The 18,093-nt window shown below is 35.2% G+C and overlaps 1 protein-coding gene across 1 annotated transcript; it reads left to right on the top strand.

Annotated features, from left to right (window-relative positions):
• The first annotated feature begins 7,666 nt into the window (after positions 1 to 7,666).
• rab1aa (RAB1A, member RAS oncogene family a) lies at positions 7,667 to 16,804 on the top strand. The gene is made up of 6 exons (XM_015604877.3): positions 7,667 to 7,915; positions 9,778 to 9,850; positions 10,067 to 10,162; positions 11,880 to 11,975; positions 13,107 to 13,238; positions 14,505 to 16,804. Exons 1-6 carry the CDS (start codon positions 7,902 to 7,904, stop codon positions 14,700 to 14,702), a joined length of 609 nt encoding a protein of 202 aa, XP_015460363.2. The 5' UTR covers positions 7,667 to 7,901; the 3' UTR covers positions 14,703 to 16,804.
• The last annotated feature ends 1,289 nt before the right edge of the window (positions 16,805 to 18,093 follow it).

Genomic DNA, 18,093 nt, shown 5'->3' with positions numbered 1-18,093 from the left:
AACTATTATTATTATTATTAATGTTTAGTATTATTAGTGATCACGACTATATACTGTAAATTACTTCAATTCTACAGTTTAAATTCTACAGTTTTAATCTTTTTTTTTCATGTTAAAGATTTATGTTCTTTGTTGCTTTTTAAGTTGCTACAATGTATCCGGTAACCTTCCTGCCTGTAAAGCAGCTCTGAGGTGATGTGAGTGTGAGAGTGAGAGTGAGTGTGAGTGTGAGTGTGCGAGGGGAGGTCATGTGGTTCAGTGGTGTGTCTGTGCAGGGTTATGCTGGCAGTGATGAAGGCTGGGTGATAACAGAGACAGACTGAGAGCGTACGTGACTCACACTACACTATACATACACTACTGATAAAATATAAATAAAATATTAATTAATGTAGTAAAACATTTACTAACTCTCTAAAGCGACAACAGGAGGCAAACGACATGTAAAATGACACATCCAGCAGCATGTGCTCACAGGCTTTGGGTAGTGCACCTCCTGGTGAGAGATCACTGACTGCTAGTGATGCCTCAACAACACTCTACAAGACATTTTCCTCAGTGGACAGACTTTGAGAGAGGGAGCATAAAGGACTGGAGTGAAAGAAGCAGGATGGTCATTAGACAATATTTTTATTTGGAATGTGGGAGAAATGTTGTCATTAGGCAGTAGTAGAATAAAACCACAATGTTCTCAAATGATATACTCAAACATATACCTTTAAATTTGTATACATAGTACACATATATACATATAGATATGAAAATATTACAGCAAATTGTAATATTAGCGGTGGGACAAAATCACAATATCGTGATATCATTATTGCAGGCAACATATCATGATAATATTGTATCGTGATAATATCGTATCATACCAATATTATATAATAATAATATTGTATCATGATAATATTGAATTGTACTAATATTGTATCATAATAATATTGTATAGTGATAATATCGTATCGTACCAATATCATATCATAATAATATTGTATTTTGATAATATTGAATCATATTAATATCGTATTATAATAATATTGTATTGTGATAATATCGAATCGTACTAATATCGTATCATAATAATATTGAATTGTACTAATATTGTATCATAATAATATTGTATCATGATAATATTGTATCTTACCAATATCATATCATGATAACATTGTATCGTGATAATATCATATCATACTAATATCAAATAACATGATAATGTTGTGTCATGATAATATTGTATCATAATAATATTGTATAGTGATAATATCGTATCGTACCAATATCATATCATAATAATATTGTATCGTGATAATATCGAATCGTACTAATATCGTATTATAATAATATTGTATCGTGATAATATCATATCGTACTAATATCATATCATAATAATATTGTATCGTGATAATAACGTATCGTACCAATATCATATCATGATAATATTGTTTCGTGAAAATATTGTATTGTGATATCATACTATGAAAATAATAATAACCTATCATGATAATAACCTATCATAGTAATATCGTATCGTACTAACATCGTATCATGATAATATTGCATCGTGATAATATCGAGTCATACTACTATCATAACATGATAATAATGAATTGTGAAATTATTGTATCGTGATAATATCATATCATAATAATATTGTATCATGAAAATATCATATCATGATAATATAGTATCGTGAAAATATCATTCAATGATAATATCGTATTGTGATAATATAATATCGTATCGCACTAATATTGTATTGTGAAATAACTTATCATGATAATATCATATCATGATAATATTGTATTGTAATAATACCATATCGTGATAATATCATTTTGTGATTATATTGTAACATGATAACATCTTACCATGATATTATCATATCTTATCATATCATGATAATATTGTATCGTATCGAGAGATGCCCTGTGATTCCCACCTCTGTAGTACTCTTGTAGAGTATAGTAGAGTATAGTAGAGTATAGTAGAGTATAGTAGAGTATAGTAGAGTATAGTAAAGTATAGTAGAGTATAGTAGGAGTGCTGGTTTAGTGGCGTGTGTTTTCTACAGTAGCTGTTTAGTTGTGAGGAGCTTCCACACATTCTTTCTTGCAGGGTTTTGGATCTGTGTTCTCGTTTCCTGCAGGAAGTTCCTGTGTAATCAGTGTAATCCACGCCGGCCCATATCACGCCCACTGGGACAAAACAACAACACCACTAACACCAGCACTGGAACCAGTGCGTGACAGCCAGTCTTTCACACTTTCCTGTGTAGCGTCTCCTCCGCGGCGGGGTCCGGCACTGTGAAGATGAGGAAGATGATGAGGATGATGAGGATGATGAGGATGATGATGCTTAATGTGCCCCGCCCTGTTATAACTGCTGGGCTATAGGAGCTTTATTAACACACATATACAGCATAAATTGTATCCCAGAATACAGAAATATTGTTCCAGGAACTTTCTGAAAACCTGTAACATACAGGTACATAGTAAATGAATAGTGAAGTGATCTATCAGACTATGAAGGAACACATAGTGATTCATGTAGTACATTAAAAACAGTGTTAAACAAATTAAAATACTCTGTGAAGAAGCTTTTAGATGCTCTTATCTGGGGAGCTGATAACTTTTAGTGGATTCTGAGGCTGATAACTTTGATAAACTTACCTGTACAACAGAGGGGACTCTGGCTCTTCTGTTTCTGGGGCATTACTGATGAGTGCCAGTTTCATCATCATCATCATGTTTTATGGTCTTTAACTTGAGGATACTTACAAAGTTCTTGAAATATTTCAGATTGACTGACCTTCTTTCCTTCTTAATGCAATCAGTTTCTCTGATTTTGCTATTTATAGGTTTATGTTTGAGTAAAATGAACATTGTTGTTTTATTCTATAACTACAGATAACATTTTTTACAAATTCCAAATAAAAATATTAAAGTCATTTAGAGCATTTATTTACAGAAAATGAGAAATTGCTGAAATAACAGAAAAGATGCAGTGTCACATCTTGGCCTCGTCTCGTGTCTCTGTGTGTCTTCCCCACGTGACCTGTGCTCCCCTGTGTCTCCCGTCTCAGTACTTTTCCACCTGTTTCTCATTTGTAGCTCCGCCCCTTCCCCAGGTGTTTCCAATTCTAGTGTGTTTCATGTTATTATAAATAGCACTCCTCTGCCACTTTGTCTCCGTCGGTCTTTGCACCTTCCCCTGTCGTTTGTCTTTCTCTGTGTTTCATTGCCTCTGTGTTTATCTCTAGTTTTATGTTTCTAGTTTCCTGTTTATTTCCGTCTCCCTAAGCTCCTTGTATATATCCCTGCTTTGTGTTTATTTTCTAGATTAGCTACTTGTATTTATTCCGTTAGTTTATCATAAGTACTTCTTGTTTGTTTAGGTTTATGTTCTCTAGTTTCACTCGTTTGTTTTGGTTTTTGATTATTCGTTTATCTTGGTTACGTGTTTACTTGTTTCATTGTTTATTTGTTATTATTTATTAAATCATTCATTTTTCCCTTACCTGCAATTGTGTCCGCCTCCTCGTCTCCCTGCCTGGGTATTCGTGACATGCAGAGCTTTCAGACCTTAAATAATGCAAAGAAAACAAGTTCATAATCTTAAAGTCTCAAGTTCAGAAATCAATATTTGGTGGAATAAACCTGGATTTTTATCACAGTTTTCAAACATCTCGGCATCATGTTCTCCTCCACCAGTCTTACACACTGCTTTTGGATAACTTCAAGCAGTTCAGTTTGGTTTGATGGCATGTGTTCATCCGTCTTCCTCTTGATTATATTCCAGAGGTTTTCAATTTTGTAAAATCAAAGAAGCTCACAATGTTTAAGTGTTCTCTTATTTTTTTCAGAGCTTTAAGTCACTTTTAAGTTACTTTTAAGTCTTAACATAACATTGGACCAGCCGGAAGCTACAATATCTTTTTACTAAGAAAAATGTCAAAATAGTAACGCACAGTGATTTAGATAATAACTTTAATCTGGCCAGGAATTCCTTCCTACGTTTTCTGTATGATGTATCATAGGACCTCTTGTTTAGTTACAACAGAAAAAAAGAACTTGGAAGTGAAATAAACAAGATTAAGCAAGTTTAACTCCTTCTGATCCTCCTGTGGACAAAATATTCAGGGCCCCAGTTGGGTTAAACCATACAGGCCCCACTCTGGAACTCACTAAGCCCACATTCCACCCATGTGAGACCCACATGAGCACCAGCATGCTGTCAGGGATATATATGTATAATATGTATATATTTACATATATATATATATATATATATATATATATATATATATATATATATATATATATACACAGCTCTGGGAAGAATTAAGAGACCACTTCAAAATGACCAGTTTTTCTGATTTTGTTATTTATAGGTATATGTTTAACCCTTGTGTGGTGTTCATATTTTTGTTACTCGTTTACTTTGTTATTTGTATTTAATTCAGCAAAATTAAGGATTTTACATAAAAATGCTTTACACATGCTCGCTTCACCTAAATTGCAAGCAATATAAACAGCTTACATGGTTAATATTTACCCTTTACCTTTCTTATGTTACATTTCTTTTAAAAAGTGCTACTCTTTTTTTATTAGTTTTTAATAAAATGTAAAAGAAAATGAATTAAACTCAAGATATGAGTAGAAAATTTGTTTAGTTTCAAATTTACAAATGAAGCAATGTTTATTAGCCCTTGGCCAAACATACTGTATGTAATATAAATGTGTGTGGGGGGGGGGGGTACAGTGTGTGTTTATCAAAAATGTGTTTTGATATATGTTTTTCCACAAAAAATGAGCCAATGCCAATGAGTTTGAGTTAGAAAAAATATTTTTTTTGTATAATTTGATGAAAAATGAAAACAGGTCCCACAGACCCGAACAACACACAAGGGTTAAGTAAAATGAACATTGTTGTTTTATTCTATAAACTACAGACAACATTTCTCCCAAATTCCAAATAAAAATATTGTCATTTAGAGCATTTATTTACAGAAAATGAGAAATGGCTGAAATTCAGAGCTTTCAGACCTCAAATAATGCAAAGAAAACAAGTTGGAATAATCCTGGTTTTTAATCACAACTTCCATTCATCTTGGCATCATGTTCTCCTCCACCAGTCTTACACACTGCTTTTGGGTGGACTTATTCTGCACCTGGCCAAAAATTCATGCAGTTCAGTTTGATTGCTTGTGACCAACTTACATCTTACATAATTACATTTAGAGGTTTTTCAATGGAGTTTGGATACTGGATACTGACCGTTAACTTATTTGAATATCAGTCAGCAACCGCAGGATGACATCAAGTGACCTATAAAAAGTATGGCAAATGGCAGCTGGGGTGATAAAGTGCATGGAAATAACAGTTTAAAACAATCTCTTAGAGGCAGGAATCAAGCTAAAAAAGGATCTTCTTCAATGAGAAGCAAAGAAGAGCCAGGCTGAAGATTGCAAAAGATCATAAGAATTTGACTATAGAGGACTGGAGTAATGACATCTTCTCTGATGAGTTTTATTTTCACCTTTGCTCAAAACCCGGCCATCAAATGTTTAGATGGAGACCTGCAGAGTCTCAGTCTCACAGAGATCAGTGATGATCTGGGGATGCTGTGGAAGAAGGACCACAATTTCCAGCCCTGAACCCCATTAAAACCCTCTGGAATATAATCAAGAGGAAGACGGATGATCACAAGCCATCAAACCACCAAACTGAACTGCCTGAATTTTTCCACCAGGAGTAAAGCAGCATAAAGTTATCCAAAAGCAGTGTGTAAGACTGGTGGAGGAGAACATGATGCCAAGATGCATAAAACTGTCTTTAAAAATCATGTTTATTCTACCAATTCTACTCCCTTAAATAAAACTTTTGTATTGTTGTTGTTTGTAAATGAATATGAACTTGTTTTCTTTGCATTATTTGAGATCTGAAAGCTCTGCATCTTTTGACTGTTTTCTCATTTTCTGCAAATAAATGCTCTAAATGACTAAAATATTCTTATTTGGAATTTGTGAGAAATGTTGTCTGTAGTTTATAGAATAAAACAACAATGTTCATTTTACTCAAACATAAACCTATAAATAGCAAAATCAGAAAAACTCAGAAAATTTCAGAAACTGACGTGGTCGCTTTTTTTTTTTCCAGAGCTGTATATATAAGTATATCTGTGTGTATACACTTTTTGTACCCCAATTAAAGAGAATTAAAAAAATAAAGATCTAAACACACAGCAGGTTATTCTAAAACCAGAAGTTAACTTAAATTTCTAATAAGTTTACCATGTTAGATTATTATATAAGACTTTCCCAGTTCATTTTAATGTTAAGAACTAGTTTTATTTCTGCAATAATTAATGAAATGTAAAGACAGTATATAGTGTTTAACTGTGATGTGTTAAAGTCAGTGTTTATTTCTCTAGTATTGTGGAAATCTCCCTCACACACGCAGTTAGATGGGTAATATATAGTTTAACAGTTGTACATTGGTGCCCCCTAATGGAGAGGACATGCAGGTGACTAAAGCACTTTATCACATGCATTATCACCTCTCTAAGCAGATAAAAGTATAACGTTTTTTTTTTTACTGAATATATTCTGTATCTGTTGGGATCACTTGTATTTGTGAGGTTATTATTGATTATTCTCTGTAATTTTGGGCATATTAGTGATTATTAGAGTTTTTTTTAATCTGTGAGATTATTTATTTGTTTGAATACAGCAGAGTTTAAAAATAAAAAAATGTCCCTTTCAGACCTGCGTCATTTACTCTTTTTTTAAGTGTTTTATTGCACAGAACAGTAATTGACACCTGTTTTCTATCAGAAAAGATCATAAACCAGCCAATGAAACAGTCGCTTAGCCCCGCCCACTGCACTGGAAAAAAATCAGCAACTCAGTCATAAATGAGGCAAATGAGACAAAGTAAGATCACTTTTAATCATGTTTAGGAATAGAAAATAAGTTAACTGGATTTACTTTAATATAAATTTTATATTAGAATAGCAGTGTCTTATTTTGTTTGCATTACAGACAGAAAACAACATTCTTATATTTTTCCATAACTGGAGCATAACTCAGGTCTGAAAGGGATATAATGTGTAATGTACCATTAAAAAACGTCTTAAATACATATAAATATATTACAAATATTATAATGTGTCGTAATGCAATGTTATAAAATAGAAAACAGAAATTTATAATAAAATCAAAATAAAACATTAATAAACTAATTACAATGCAATTCAAATAAATAGATATATGAAGACTTCTACATTTGTTAGAACAAACAATTCAATAACATACACAAGTTTACTTAATTTCAATAGATAATAATAATCACTTTTAATAAAAATGGCATTTAAACGATTAAAAAATTATTTAATTGAAGCAAAAATCTATTAATTAATATTAAATTACATATACTTAACTAAATAAAGCCTCGCGCTTTTTTATTAAATGTTTTAATTTGTATTATTTTATTTTGCAATTATCAGTTTTAATAATAATAATAATAATAATAATAATAATAATAATAATAATAATAATAATAATAATAATAATAAATACATTTTTATATATTTATTAATTTATTTTAAATGAACTTAAAAGCCCTTTGTTAAAGGACTCTTATTTTGACGGGTTGCGGTGTAGGGGCGGTTGTTGCTGTGAAACAGTATTCGGTGGGATATTGGCACTAGCTGAGTGGAGCTCGAGCTGTTACGGGTTTTTAGTTTATAGACCCTTATATAAACATTAATACCCTTATTAACAGTAATAATAATCATTAATAAGCGCTTATAGATCAGAGTAGAGTAAATTACCGGGTTAATAACGGTGTTATTGAGCTCTGCGGGGAGGAAACCGCGGACCGGGGCTCTGTTCAACCATGAACCCAGAATAGTGAGTAAATACCCGGCTACCCTCCCCGCGGACAACCGCTGATTATACATTGCGGTTATATACACTGTTCTGTCTGTCTGACTGTAGTTAGTTATATATACCCTGTTCTGTCTGACTGTAGTTAGTTATATATACCCTGTTCTGTCTGACTGTAGTTGGTTATATATACCCCGTTCTGTCTGACTGTAGTTGGTTATATTCACTATTCTGTCTGTCTGACTGTAGTTGGTTATATTCACTGTTCTGTCTGTCTGACTGTAGTTGGTTATATTCACTGTTCTGTCTGTCTGACTGTAGTTGGTTATATGCACTCTTATGTCTGTCTGACTGTAGTTATATACCCTGTTCTGTCTGTCTGACTGTAGTTAGTTATATATCCTGTTCTGTCAGTTTGACTGTAGTTAATAAACCCTGTTCTGTCTGTCTGACTGTAGTTAGTTATATACCCTGTTCTGTCTGTCTGATTGTAGTTAGTTATATACACTCTTCTGTCTGACTGTAGTTAGTTATATACACTGTTCTGTCTGTCTGACTGTAGTTACTTATATACACTGTTCTGTCTGTCTGACTGTAGTTAGTTATATACACTCTTCTGTCTGACTGTAGTTAGTTATATACACTGTTCTGTCTGTCTGACTGTAGTTACTTATATACACTGTTCTGTCTGTCTGACTGTAGTTAGTTATATACACTGTTCTGTCTGTCTGACTGTAGTTACTTATATACACTGTTCTGTCTGTCTGACTATAGTTAGTTATATATCCTGTTCTGTCAGTTTGACTGTAGTTAATAAACCCTGTTCTGTCTGTCTGACTGTAGTTAGTTATATACCCTGTTCTGTCTGTCTGATTGTAGTTAGTTATATACACTCTTCTGTCTGACTGTAGTTAGTTATATACACTGTTCTGTCTGTCTGACTGTAGTTACTTATATACACTGTTCTGTCTGTCTGACTGTAGTTAGTTATATACACTCTTCTGTCTGACTGTAGTTAGTTATATACACTGTTCTGTCTGTCTGACTGTAGTTACTTATATACACTGTTCTGTCTGTCTGACTGTAGTTATATGCACTGTTCTGTCTGTCTGACTGTAGTTAGTTATATACACTGTTCTGTCTGTCTGACTTTAGTTAGTTATATACACTGTTCTGTCTGTCTGACTGTAGTTAATTATATACATTGTTCTGTCTGACTGTAGTTAGTTATATACACTGTTCTGTCTGTCTGACTGTAGTTACTTATATACACTGTTCTGTCTGTCTGACTGTAGTTAATTATATACATTGTTCTGTCTGACTGTAGTTAGTTATATACACTGTCCTCTCTGTCTGGCTGTAGTTAGTTATATACACTCTTCTGTCTGACTGTAGTTAGTTATATACATTGTTCTGTCTGACTGTAGTTAGTTATATACACTGTTCTGTCTGTCTGACTGTAGTTACTTATATACACTGTTCTGTCTGTCTGACTGTAGTTAATTATATACATTGTTCTGTCTGACTGTAGTTAGTTATATACACTGTCCTCTCTGTCTGGCTGTAGTTAGTTATATACACTGTTCTGTCTGTCTGACTGTAGTTACTTATATACACTGTTCTGTCTGACTGTAGTTAGTTATATACACTGTTCTGTCTGACTGTAGTTAGTTATATACACTGTTCTGTCTTTCTGTCTGACTGTAGTGAGTTATATACACTGTTCTGTCTGTCTGACTGTAGTTAGTTATATACGCTGTTATGTCTGTCTGATTGTAGTTAGTTATATACACTATTCTGTCTGTCTGATTGTAGTTAGTTATATACACTGTTCTGTCTGTCTGACTGTAGTTCTTGTTCTTGTTCTTGTTTTTTTTTTTTTTTAGTGATTACCTGTTTAAACTGCTGCTGATTGGAGACTCTGGGGTCGGGAAGTCCTGTCTTCTTCTGCGTTTTGCGGTGAGCGACTGTATAGACTGTAGGCTGTTGTTATAGAGATGTACGATTGTAGTCTTGCTGAGTTGATGTTCAGGTTCATGAACTGTTATTGTCTTGCACCCAGTGCAGATTTACGCAGATTTACACGTCCTCTTCCTGCTCTCTCTCTCTTCTACTCTCTCTCTCTTATCTCTTTTTATCTCTGTTTATCTCTGTTTCTCTTCTGTCTTTGCTCAGGATGACACATACACTGAAAGCTACATCAGCACGATCGGCGTCGACTTCAAAATCAGAACGATAGAGCTGGACGGAAAGACCATCAAACTACAGATCGTAAGTAAACTGGAATCAAATCATTTTTTCACCACATGTATTATGTAGCCCCGCCCACTGATGCATGGTGATGCCATTAAACGGTAAAAGAGTTCCTTTTGTGACTTCAAGACTTGCCCTATCTAACTAGCTTGGTGCTAATGACCTGTCATTAACTATCAGAGAGTAATCCAGCTCAGAAAAACATTTAGCATCGCAGCCAATCTGCTCCAAACCTGCAAAGGCCAGCTGTTATATCTTTTTATTTATTGTGTTTTTATTTATTACATTTTATGTTTTACCTTTTAACCCTTTTATTGTATTCATTTTTTAATTTATTTATCCATTATTATTTATTTATTTTATTTCGTCCTTTTATTTTTTCTACTTTTTTAACTTATTATTTCTATTTGTTTTAGTTCCATCATTTACTTTTTTATAATTGTGATGTTATTTTAGTCTTTTATTTCTTTTATTGTTTATATTTTATTATTCTAATTATTTATCTCTTTGTTGTATTTGCTTTACATTTGATCCTGCATGTCCCTTTTATTCTGAATTATTCAATTTCTTCTTAAATAAATCTTATATTGTTTGCTTGATTTTATTATTTAAATTTATTTTTCTGTCCCTTTAATTTTGTAAATGCTCATCTGCATTGAAAATGAGGGTTACCCTCAGTGTATTACCTAGTGGAAATAGAGAGAGAGAGAGACAGACAGACAGCGCTCCACCTCTACCAAGCCCAGCTGTTAGTATTGCAGCTTACCTGCTCATGGGCTTAAACTAGCATCACTGCTGTAAACCCAACTAAGCTCGGCTATTAGCTTCAGTCATATTTAAAAAAAAAACTATCTACAGTGGCTGTTAGCTTTGTGATTAAGCTGCTCCCAGTCTGCCAAGGCTGTCTGCTTTTTTGTTAGCATCACAGCCCTGAACCAGTCTGTGCCTGGCTGTTAGCATCACAGCTAACTCATTCCATCCCTGCCAAGCCCAGCTGTTATCATTGCAGATAACCTACTCTAATCCTGCTATGCCTGTTTGCATCACAGCCCTAAAATCTGCTAAACCTGACTGTTAGCATCACGGCTAACATAACCTGCAGTTTTAGGTTTCATAGCTCAGGTTTAAAGTTCTGTACGGATATGATACACGTATATTAACAGCAGAAGTACAAGTCCAGAAAAAACAGTGACCCAATATGTTTGTCTATGTATTTAATCTTAAAATAAACCATATTTATTAGTTATTACATATGATTGCACTCTATTATATTACTATCATAGTAATTCTGTAGCCTCATTGTCTAGACTTACTGGAGTATACTTACACACAGTATCGGTATCGGCAATGGGTATCGGCCGATACCATTTCGATACTAATTATCTTAACAGATCTTTCAAAAAAAGGTGAAAACTGCGAAGCAGCCAATCAGGTTATTATATCTTATTCAGGATTGTTATCGGTATCGGTAATCGGTATCGGCAGATATCGGTATCAGTGTCAGTAAGGAAAAAGTGGTATCGTTGCATCCCTAGTTAGGAGTCTTGCCCAAAGTCTCTTATTGGTGAAGCCAAGACCAGGAATTGAACCCCAGTCTCTCACATGATGTAGAAGCTCACTGGCAGGGAGTGGTGTTATCCACTGCACCACACCAACCAACATGATAATTTTGGTAAGGTAATATAAGCTCAGCTCTGTCTGTTGTTTGATTGGTTGTGTGTGTGTGTTTTCTCAGTGGGACACTGCGGGTCAGGAGAGATTTCGCACCATCACCTCCAGCTACTACAGAGGAGCCCACGGCATCATCGTGGTCTATGATGTCACAGACCAGGTGAGCCAAGAGATCCGTTACCATGCTCTCTACCTCCACCGCTTTGTCGTTGTGTTGCTAACGGCTACAGCTTTGCTCGGAGGGCCTGTTCCTGCATCCTCCGGGAATCTACTTTCAATCCTATCAATTTCTAATGAAGAGAAGGAACAGGTGTTCCTCAGGAACAGGTGTTCCCTCAATGCCATCACTGTGAAGAGTGAAAACTCTGCTGGATGCTCATCAGAAACGATATCAGTCTGCTGGACACTGCAATTCCCAAACCATGACTTTATTACCAAGTTAATAGGCAACAATACGCTTTGTTACAGTTCAGAAGGAGGATCATTTCCAAGCCGGTCTTAGAAAGTAATTGTGTGTCTAACTGACTGATGCCCATTGTTGATATGTTCATGCATAGGATTTGCCCAAGACGGCCACAAGGGAGCGCTATAGACCAGTTTACTGCAGAGAACAGGTTTAGTTATAGACTAACTTAGCTCTGTTTAAGCAAAGAATAGTACAGAAGACCCTCTGCTGGAATGTTATAACGTACTAAATCACTTCAGAGACTGGTACTTTATCCATTTTTATACCGTTATATACTAACTGAAGCTCTCCATGTATTTCTCCGCCCACATACAGGTAACCTAGCAACGATGCAGCGCTTACAAACCAAATAACACAAATGCAGCTACAAACAGAGCAGCAATGGAACTATTTTAACTGTCAGAGTGTTTATAACCAAACAGAAAAAAACATATTTTCTCGTCCTCTTTATCTCTTTAAAATCTTTCAATAAACAGTGATAATGAAACTGTGGTATAATCACAATAATACACTCGAAGTTTGTGCTATATTGTGTAATATTGGCACTGCTGTGCTGCGTTGTAGTGTTGTAGGCACGAGGCCACAGGCTTAAATATCCATCCACTGCCCACAGCTTTACCTGCTGTACTGACACTTACCTTACCTTACCTGCACTTTGCACAATAACACATTACACATACCAGCTTTTTGTATTTCATATTATATTTTTATTTTATTATACAGTGATGAAGTGACCTATCTTTCTGTTTATCTGTCAACAGTGTAAAAAAAAAAAATCTGGTCTGAATCATTAAGTAGTCGTTTCTACTGTGCTTCTTTCTCCAGGAGTCCTTTAACAACGTGAAGCAGTGGCTGCAGGAGATCGATCGCTACGCCAGCGAGAGCGTCAACAAGCTCATGGTGGGGAACAAGTGTGACCTGACCACCAAGAAAGTGGTGGACTACACAACAGCAAAGGTTAGAAATTCCCTACCGCCTTCACTTTATAAATATACAGCTCTGGAAAAAAATTAAGAGAGTACTTCAGTTTCTGAATCAGTTTCTCTGATTTTGCTATTTATAGGTTTATGTTTGAGTAAAATGAACATTGTTGTTTTATTCTATAAACTACAGACAACATTTCTCCCAAATTCCAAATAAAAATATTTTAGTCATTTAGAGCATTTATTTACAGAAAATGAGAAATGACCTCAAATAATGCAAAAAACATGAAGTTTTAAGAGATCAGAAATCAATATTTGTTGGAATATCCCTGGTTTTTAATCACAGTTTTTTTTCATGCATCTTGGCATAAAGTTCTCCTCCACCAGTCTTACACACTGCTGCTTTTGGATAACGTTATGCTGCTTTACTCCTGGTGCAAAAATTCAAGCAGTTCAGTTTGGTTTGATGGCTTGTGATCATCCATCTTCCTCTTGATTATATTCCAGAGGTTTTCAGTTTGGTAAAATCAAAGAAACTCATTATTTTAAGTGAACTCTTATTTTTTTCAGAGCTGTATATATAATGAACTAATGAACTAAAGAATAATTTAATAAAAAAAGTTATAATAAGATATATATTTATTTTTCTCACTATAAGGCACACCTAAAATCCTTTAATTTTCCCAAAAATCGTAAGTGTGCATTTTAATGCGGAGCGCCTTATGTATGAATTGTACCAGTCAGGTATTAGCTACTCAGGAGTTTCAGTGAAGTTTCTCCAGTACTAAGGCTGGGTGCAGCAGCATTAGCATTAGCTGATAACCGCAGCATTAGCTCTTTCACCTCTCAGTGGCAAGTAAATCTGAGTAAATCTGTAACCTGCGTATTTTCCATGTTAAAACAAGCTAGGAGGATTGAACTGCTAGCTGATAGCGCACTGGCTTAACAGAACACTTAGGGTTTCTCAGCTCTGTCAAGTGGCATTTATTAGCTCTTCTGCTAACTACACTAAAATACTGGAAATCTAATCTTACTGTAAATAAACAGAAGCACTTTGCTCAACTAAACAAACAGTTTTCTGCTGATTTAGAAAGGAAACATGGTCACACCCTTGTTCTTTACTATTGTCACTTAAATTGCGCCTTATAACATGGTACCTTGTAGAACTTGTTACTGCAGTTTACGATGTGTATAATAGTGTTTGTGTTATCTTTTTTGAAGTAACTATTATTTAACAGTAGTTTTTATTATACAGATGAATATATATGTGTGTTCTAACGCAGGTGTGTTTGTTTGTCAGGAGTTTGCAGACTCTCTGGGAATACCGTTCCTGGAGGCCAGCGCGAAGAACGCCACGAACGTGGAGCAGGCCTTCATGACCATGGCGGCGGAGATCAAGAAGAGGATGGGGTCGGGGACCAGCGGTGGGGGAGCTGACAAATCTAACGTCAAGATCCAGAGCACACCCGTCAAAACCTCCACCGGGGGGTGCTGCTGAGCTGAGAGTGTGTGTGTGTGTGTGTGTGTGTAAATACCTGATGCAGTGTGAGGTTTGTTAAAGGATGCTACAGTAACTTTGCCTGATGTTTGTATCATGCATGCAGTGAAGCTGCACGGGCAGATTTACACACGTTTCTGACGGTTTTGAGCTTCAGAGCCTCAGATCAGTAGGTGAACAGATTCATCACACACCTTTACCAGGTCAGTACGTTTCTTATTAATGTGAGGGACTGCTGGAAACATCTCTGGAGTGACTTACTGACTTTAATATAAATAGAGAATAAGCTGACTGAGCGCTGATGAAGGGACTGAAGCTGCTGCAGGATCTTGTTCAGAAGGTTTTGGTTTTGTTTGTAACTGTAACTGTTAGTTTGTTGTTAATTTGATGGTATATTTTGTTTTTAGGTTATTTGGGGCGTGTTCTCAGATATATTGTACAGAAAACCCTAACCCCAGACTTCAGATGTTCGTGTTGGTTCACCATTTCATTTAAACCCAAGACAGGCTTCAGGTAGAGCTTCACAATGAGTTTATAGACCATGGAAAACTGTGCAGAGGTGGGTGTCTAACAGAGGGGCATTTTTAGGGTAATCTCCATGATGTTTAAGTATAATATGTATGTAACTTGTAATTTTACCCAATTCCTGTTCGTATTACCTCCCTCTATCACTAGCAGAGCTGTACATGTGAAGTCAGGCTCTGCCTCTTTTCCGTTTCCTTTCAGCTACCACTAATCACCAATGCAGCGTCACTTAGAGGAAAGCGCAGGATCCCCTGCTCAGATAAATCAGCTAACAGCTGTGCTGAGCAGCATCACGTTAAGATTGATGAGAAGAGAGAGCACCCCCTACTGTACCCACCCAGAAATAAACAGCATGGTCAAGTGTGCTCTCTCTGACTCTGGCTGCTGATGCCAAAGCATGGTCAGCCCAGTTTCATCAGTTTCAGACTTAATGAGAAAGAAAACATGTATATCAGCTCTGGAAAAAATTAAGAGATCACTTCAGTTTCTGAATCAGTTTTTTCGGATGTTGCTATTTATAGGTTTATGTTTGAGTAAAATGTTGTAAAACGTGGTTTTATTCTATAAACTACAGACAACATTTCTCCCAAATTCCTAAAAAAAATATTGTCATTTAGAGCATTTATTTACAGAAATAATGCAGACCTTAAATAATGCAAAGAAAACAAGTTCATATTCATAAAGTTTTAAGAGTTCAGAAATCAATATTTGGTGGAATAACCCTGGTGGTTTTTAATCACAGTTTTCATGCATCTTGGCATCATGTTCTCCTCCACCAGTCTTACACACTGCTTTTGGATAACTTTATGCTGCTTTACTCCTGGTGCAAAAATTCAAGCAGTTCAGTTTGGTGGTTTGATGGTTTTTGATTATGCATCTTCCTCTTGATTATATTCCAGAGGTTTTCAATTTGGTAAAATCAAAGAAACTGATCATTTTTAAGAGCTCTCTTATTTTTTCCAGAGCTGTATATACATATTTTCATCTTTAAAAGAGCGTTAATGACGTTTGCTCATATCTGGTTGGTTCCCTCATAAACATGCCTTACTTGTACTGTATGAATTACTTCATGCAGTATAAATATCAATGCAAACATCTTTATCCTATAAAGATTAAAGACTTTTGTCTGTATTGTTACATTACATAAACCTTCAAAGGTACCCTAAAAATATCCTTTAGTGTGCCTTTAATGTTCTTCAACTTCAATGAAAATATTTTGTTTTTTTTGTTAGTTTTTTTAATACAGTTTAATACAGTTTATTATATTACTGTTTTCACCAAAAACATTTCACTGAAGCGGCGCTACAGGATCAGGCTGAACTGTGTATTTATGTAAATCTCTATATATATAAATGAAGTAACTCCTGTATTTGAGGGGGGAGGTTTCAGAAAGAATTATTAACGATGGGGGAGAAGGGGGGTAGAGTATATAAATAAACTCTTATTTTCTCGTGTGGTTCATGTCGTGAGAGACGTTGTTGGTTCTTCTTTTTCTTTTCTCTGTTTTTTGGGGGGTATTAATGTTTTGGCTCATATTCTATGAAGGAAATGTTCAATAAAAATGGTTTTAACTGAAAGTCTGTTGTGTTAGATGCTGTCTTGTTTAATATTGCACATCAGCCATTACATTTACACCACCTGTTTGATGTAAAAGATGTCTACATGTAGAGACATGGACTCCACAGGAAGACCTCTATGGGAGTCCTGTGAGTTTTGGCAACAAGACTCTTATATTATATTACAGCAGATATTTTAAAGGGGCACTAAACTCCCTGATTTTTGCTGACTCCACCTCAGCTAAAATGTGGAAAATGCTAAAAAAAATAAAATGGGAGGGGCACTGGGTGATGTATGGGTTTAGGGGCGGAACAGAAGGAAGAAATGATTGAGCTGAGAAGTGTGCAGTGGGTCATCCTCGCCTATAGCACACTTAAACATGAGAGGGCGCTGCAGAGGCGAAAATTAACAAAGTACAAGTGTTTTTTAAAGGTTAGAAAATGTTCATAAAAAAATTAAGGAGGATTGGTATGTTTCATTACTTCAAAGGAACACATTTCAGCTATTAGTGAAAAAAGTTTTAGGTTTTAGTTTAGTGGTTTAGGGATTAGTGTCTCTTTTAGTCCTATAAGTTGTGAGGTGGTGGTAAGTGGATCCTAGATTTTGGTGCCGTGACCCTGTCTCTCAGTTCACCTGTTGTCCTTTCTTGAAGCACTTTTGGTAGGAGCTGATCACTGCATACCAGAAACATGCTGTTGGCTTGGGGTTGGATAGTCATCAAACACCTTCAAATTCAAGAACTGACAGTTCACTCGCTGCCTATTATATTCGCCTTTGTACATTCCACTTCCACACTAGGGGGGGAAAGGGATCTGTATTTTTCACTTAACTTGTCATTGCTGCTAATCTTATGGCTGATATATACTGTATATATTTTACATATGCATATATACGTAAGAATACAATTAGATTGCTCATAAATATTTAAAACCTAAGGAAAGTAATTTCCTTTACTGTTAATGTTTATCAATCTAGTCTGAAACTAAGTTTGCTTCTATATCATTTTAAACTGATTCTAAACTTCACACATCTAATTTGAAAAGCTTGAAATTTAAAAGGCATTACTCTGAATAACATATTTAGCCACTAGATGGCGCTGTTTGCTATAATGGTATAATAAAATATACCAACCCTGCTCAAAAAATAGATCCAAAAAATATATCTGTAGAGTTGTTAACTTTTAGCAGTTAACTAAATAAACGTATCCTGTGCAACAGGGGAAACTCTCAATCTTCCTTTCCTGGGGTTGTCCTGATGAGTGCCAGTTTCATCATTATAACGTTTTAGTCTCTGCAACTGCACTTAAGGA

This window comes from Astyanax mexicanus, chromosome 21, assembly GCF_023375975.1.
Source record: "Astyanax mexicanus isolate ESR-SI-001 chromosome 21, AstMex3_surface, whole genome shotgun sequence".
NCBI classification, from domain to species: Eukaryota; Metazoa; Chordata; class Actinopteri; order Characiformes; family Acestrorhamphidae; genus Astyanax; species Astyanax mexicanus.
This window is presented reverse-complemented; position numbering and strand designations above follow the sequence as displayed.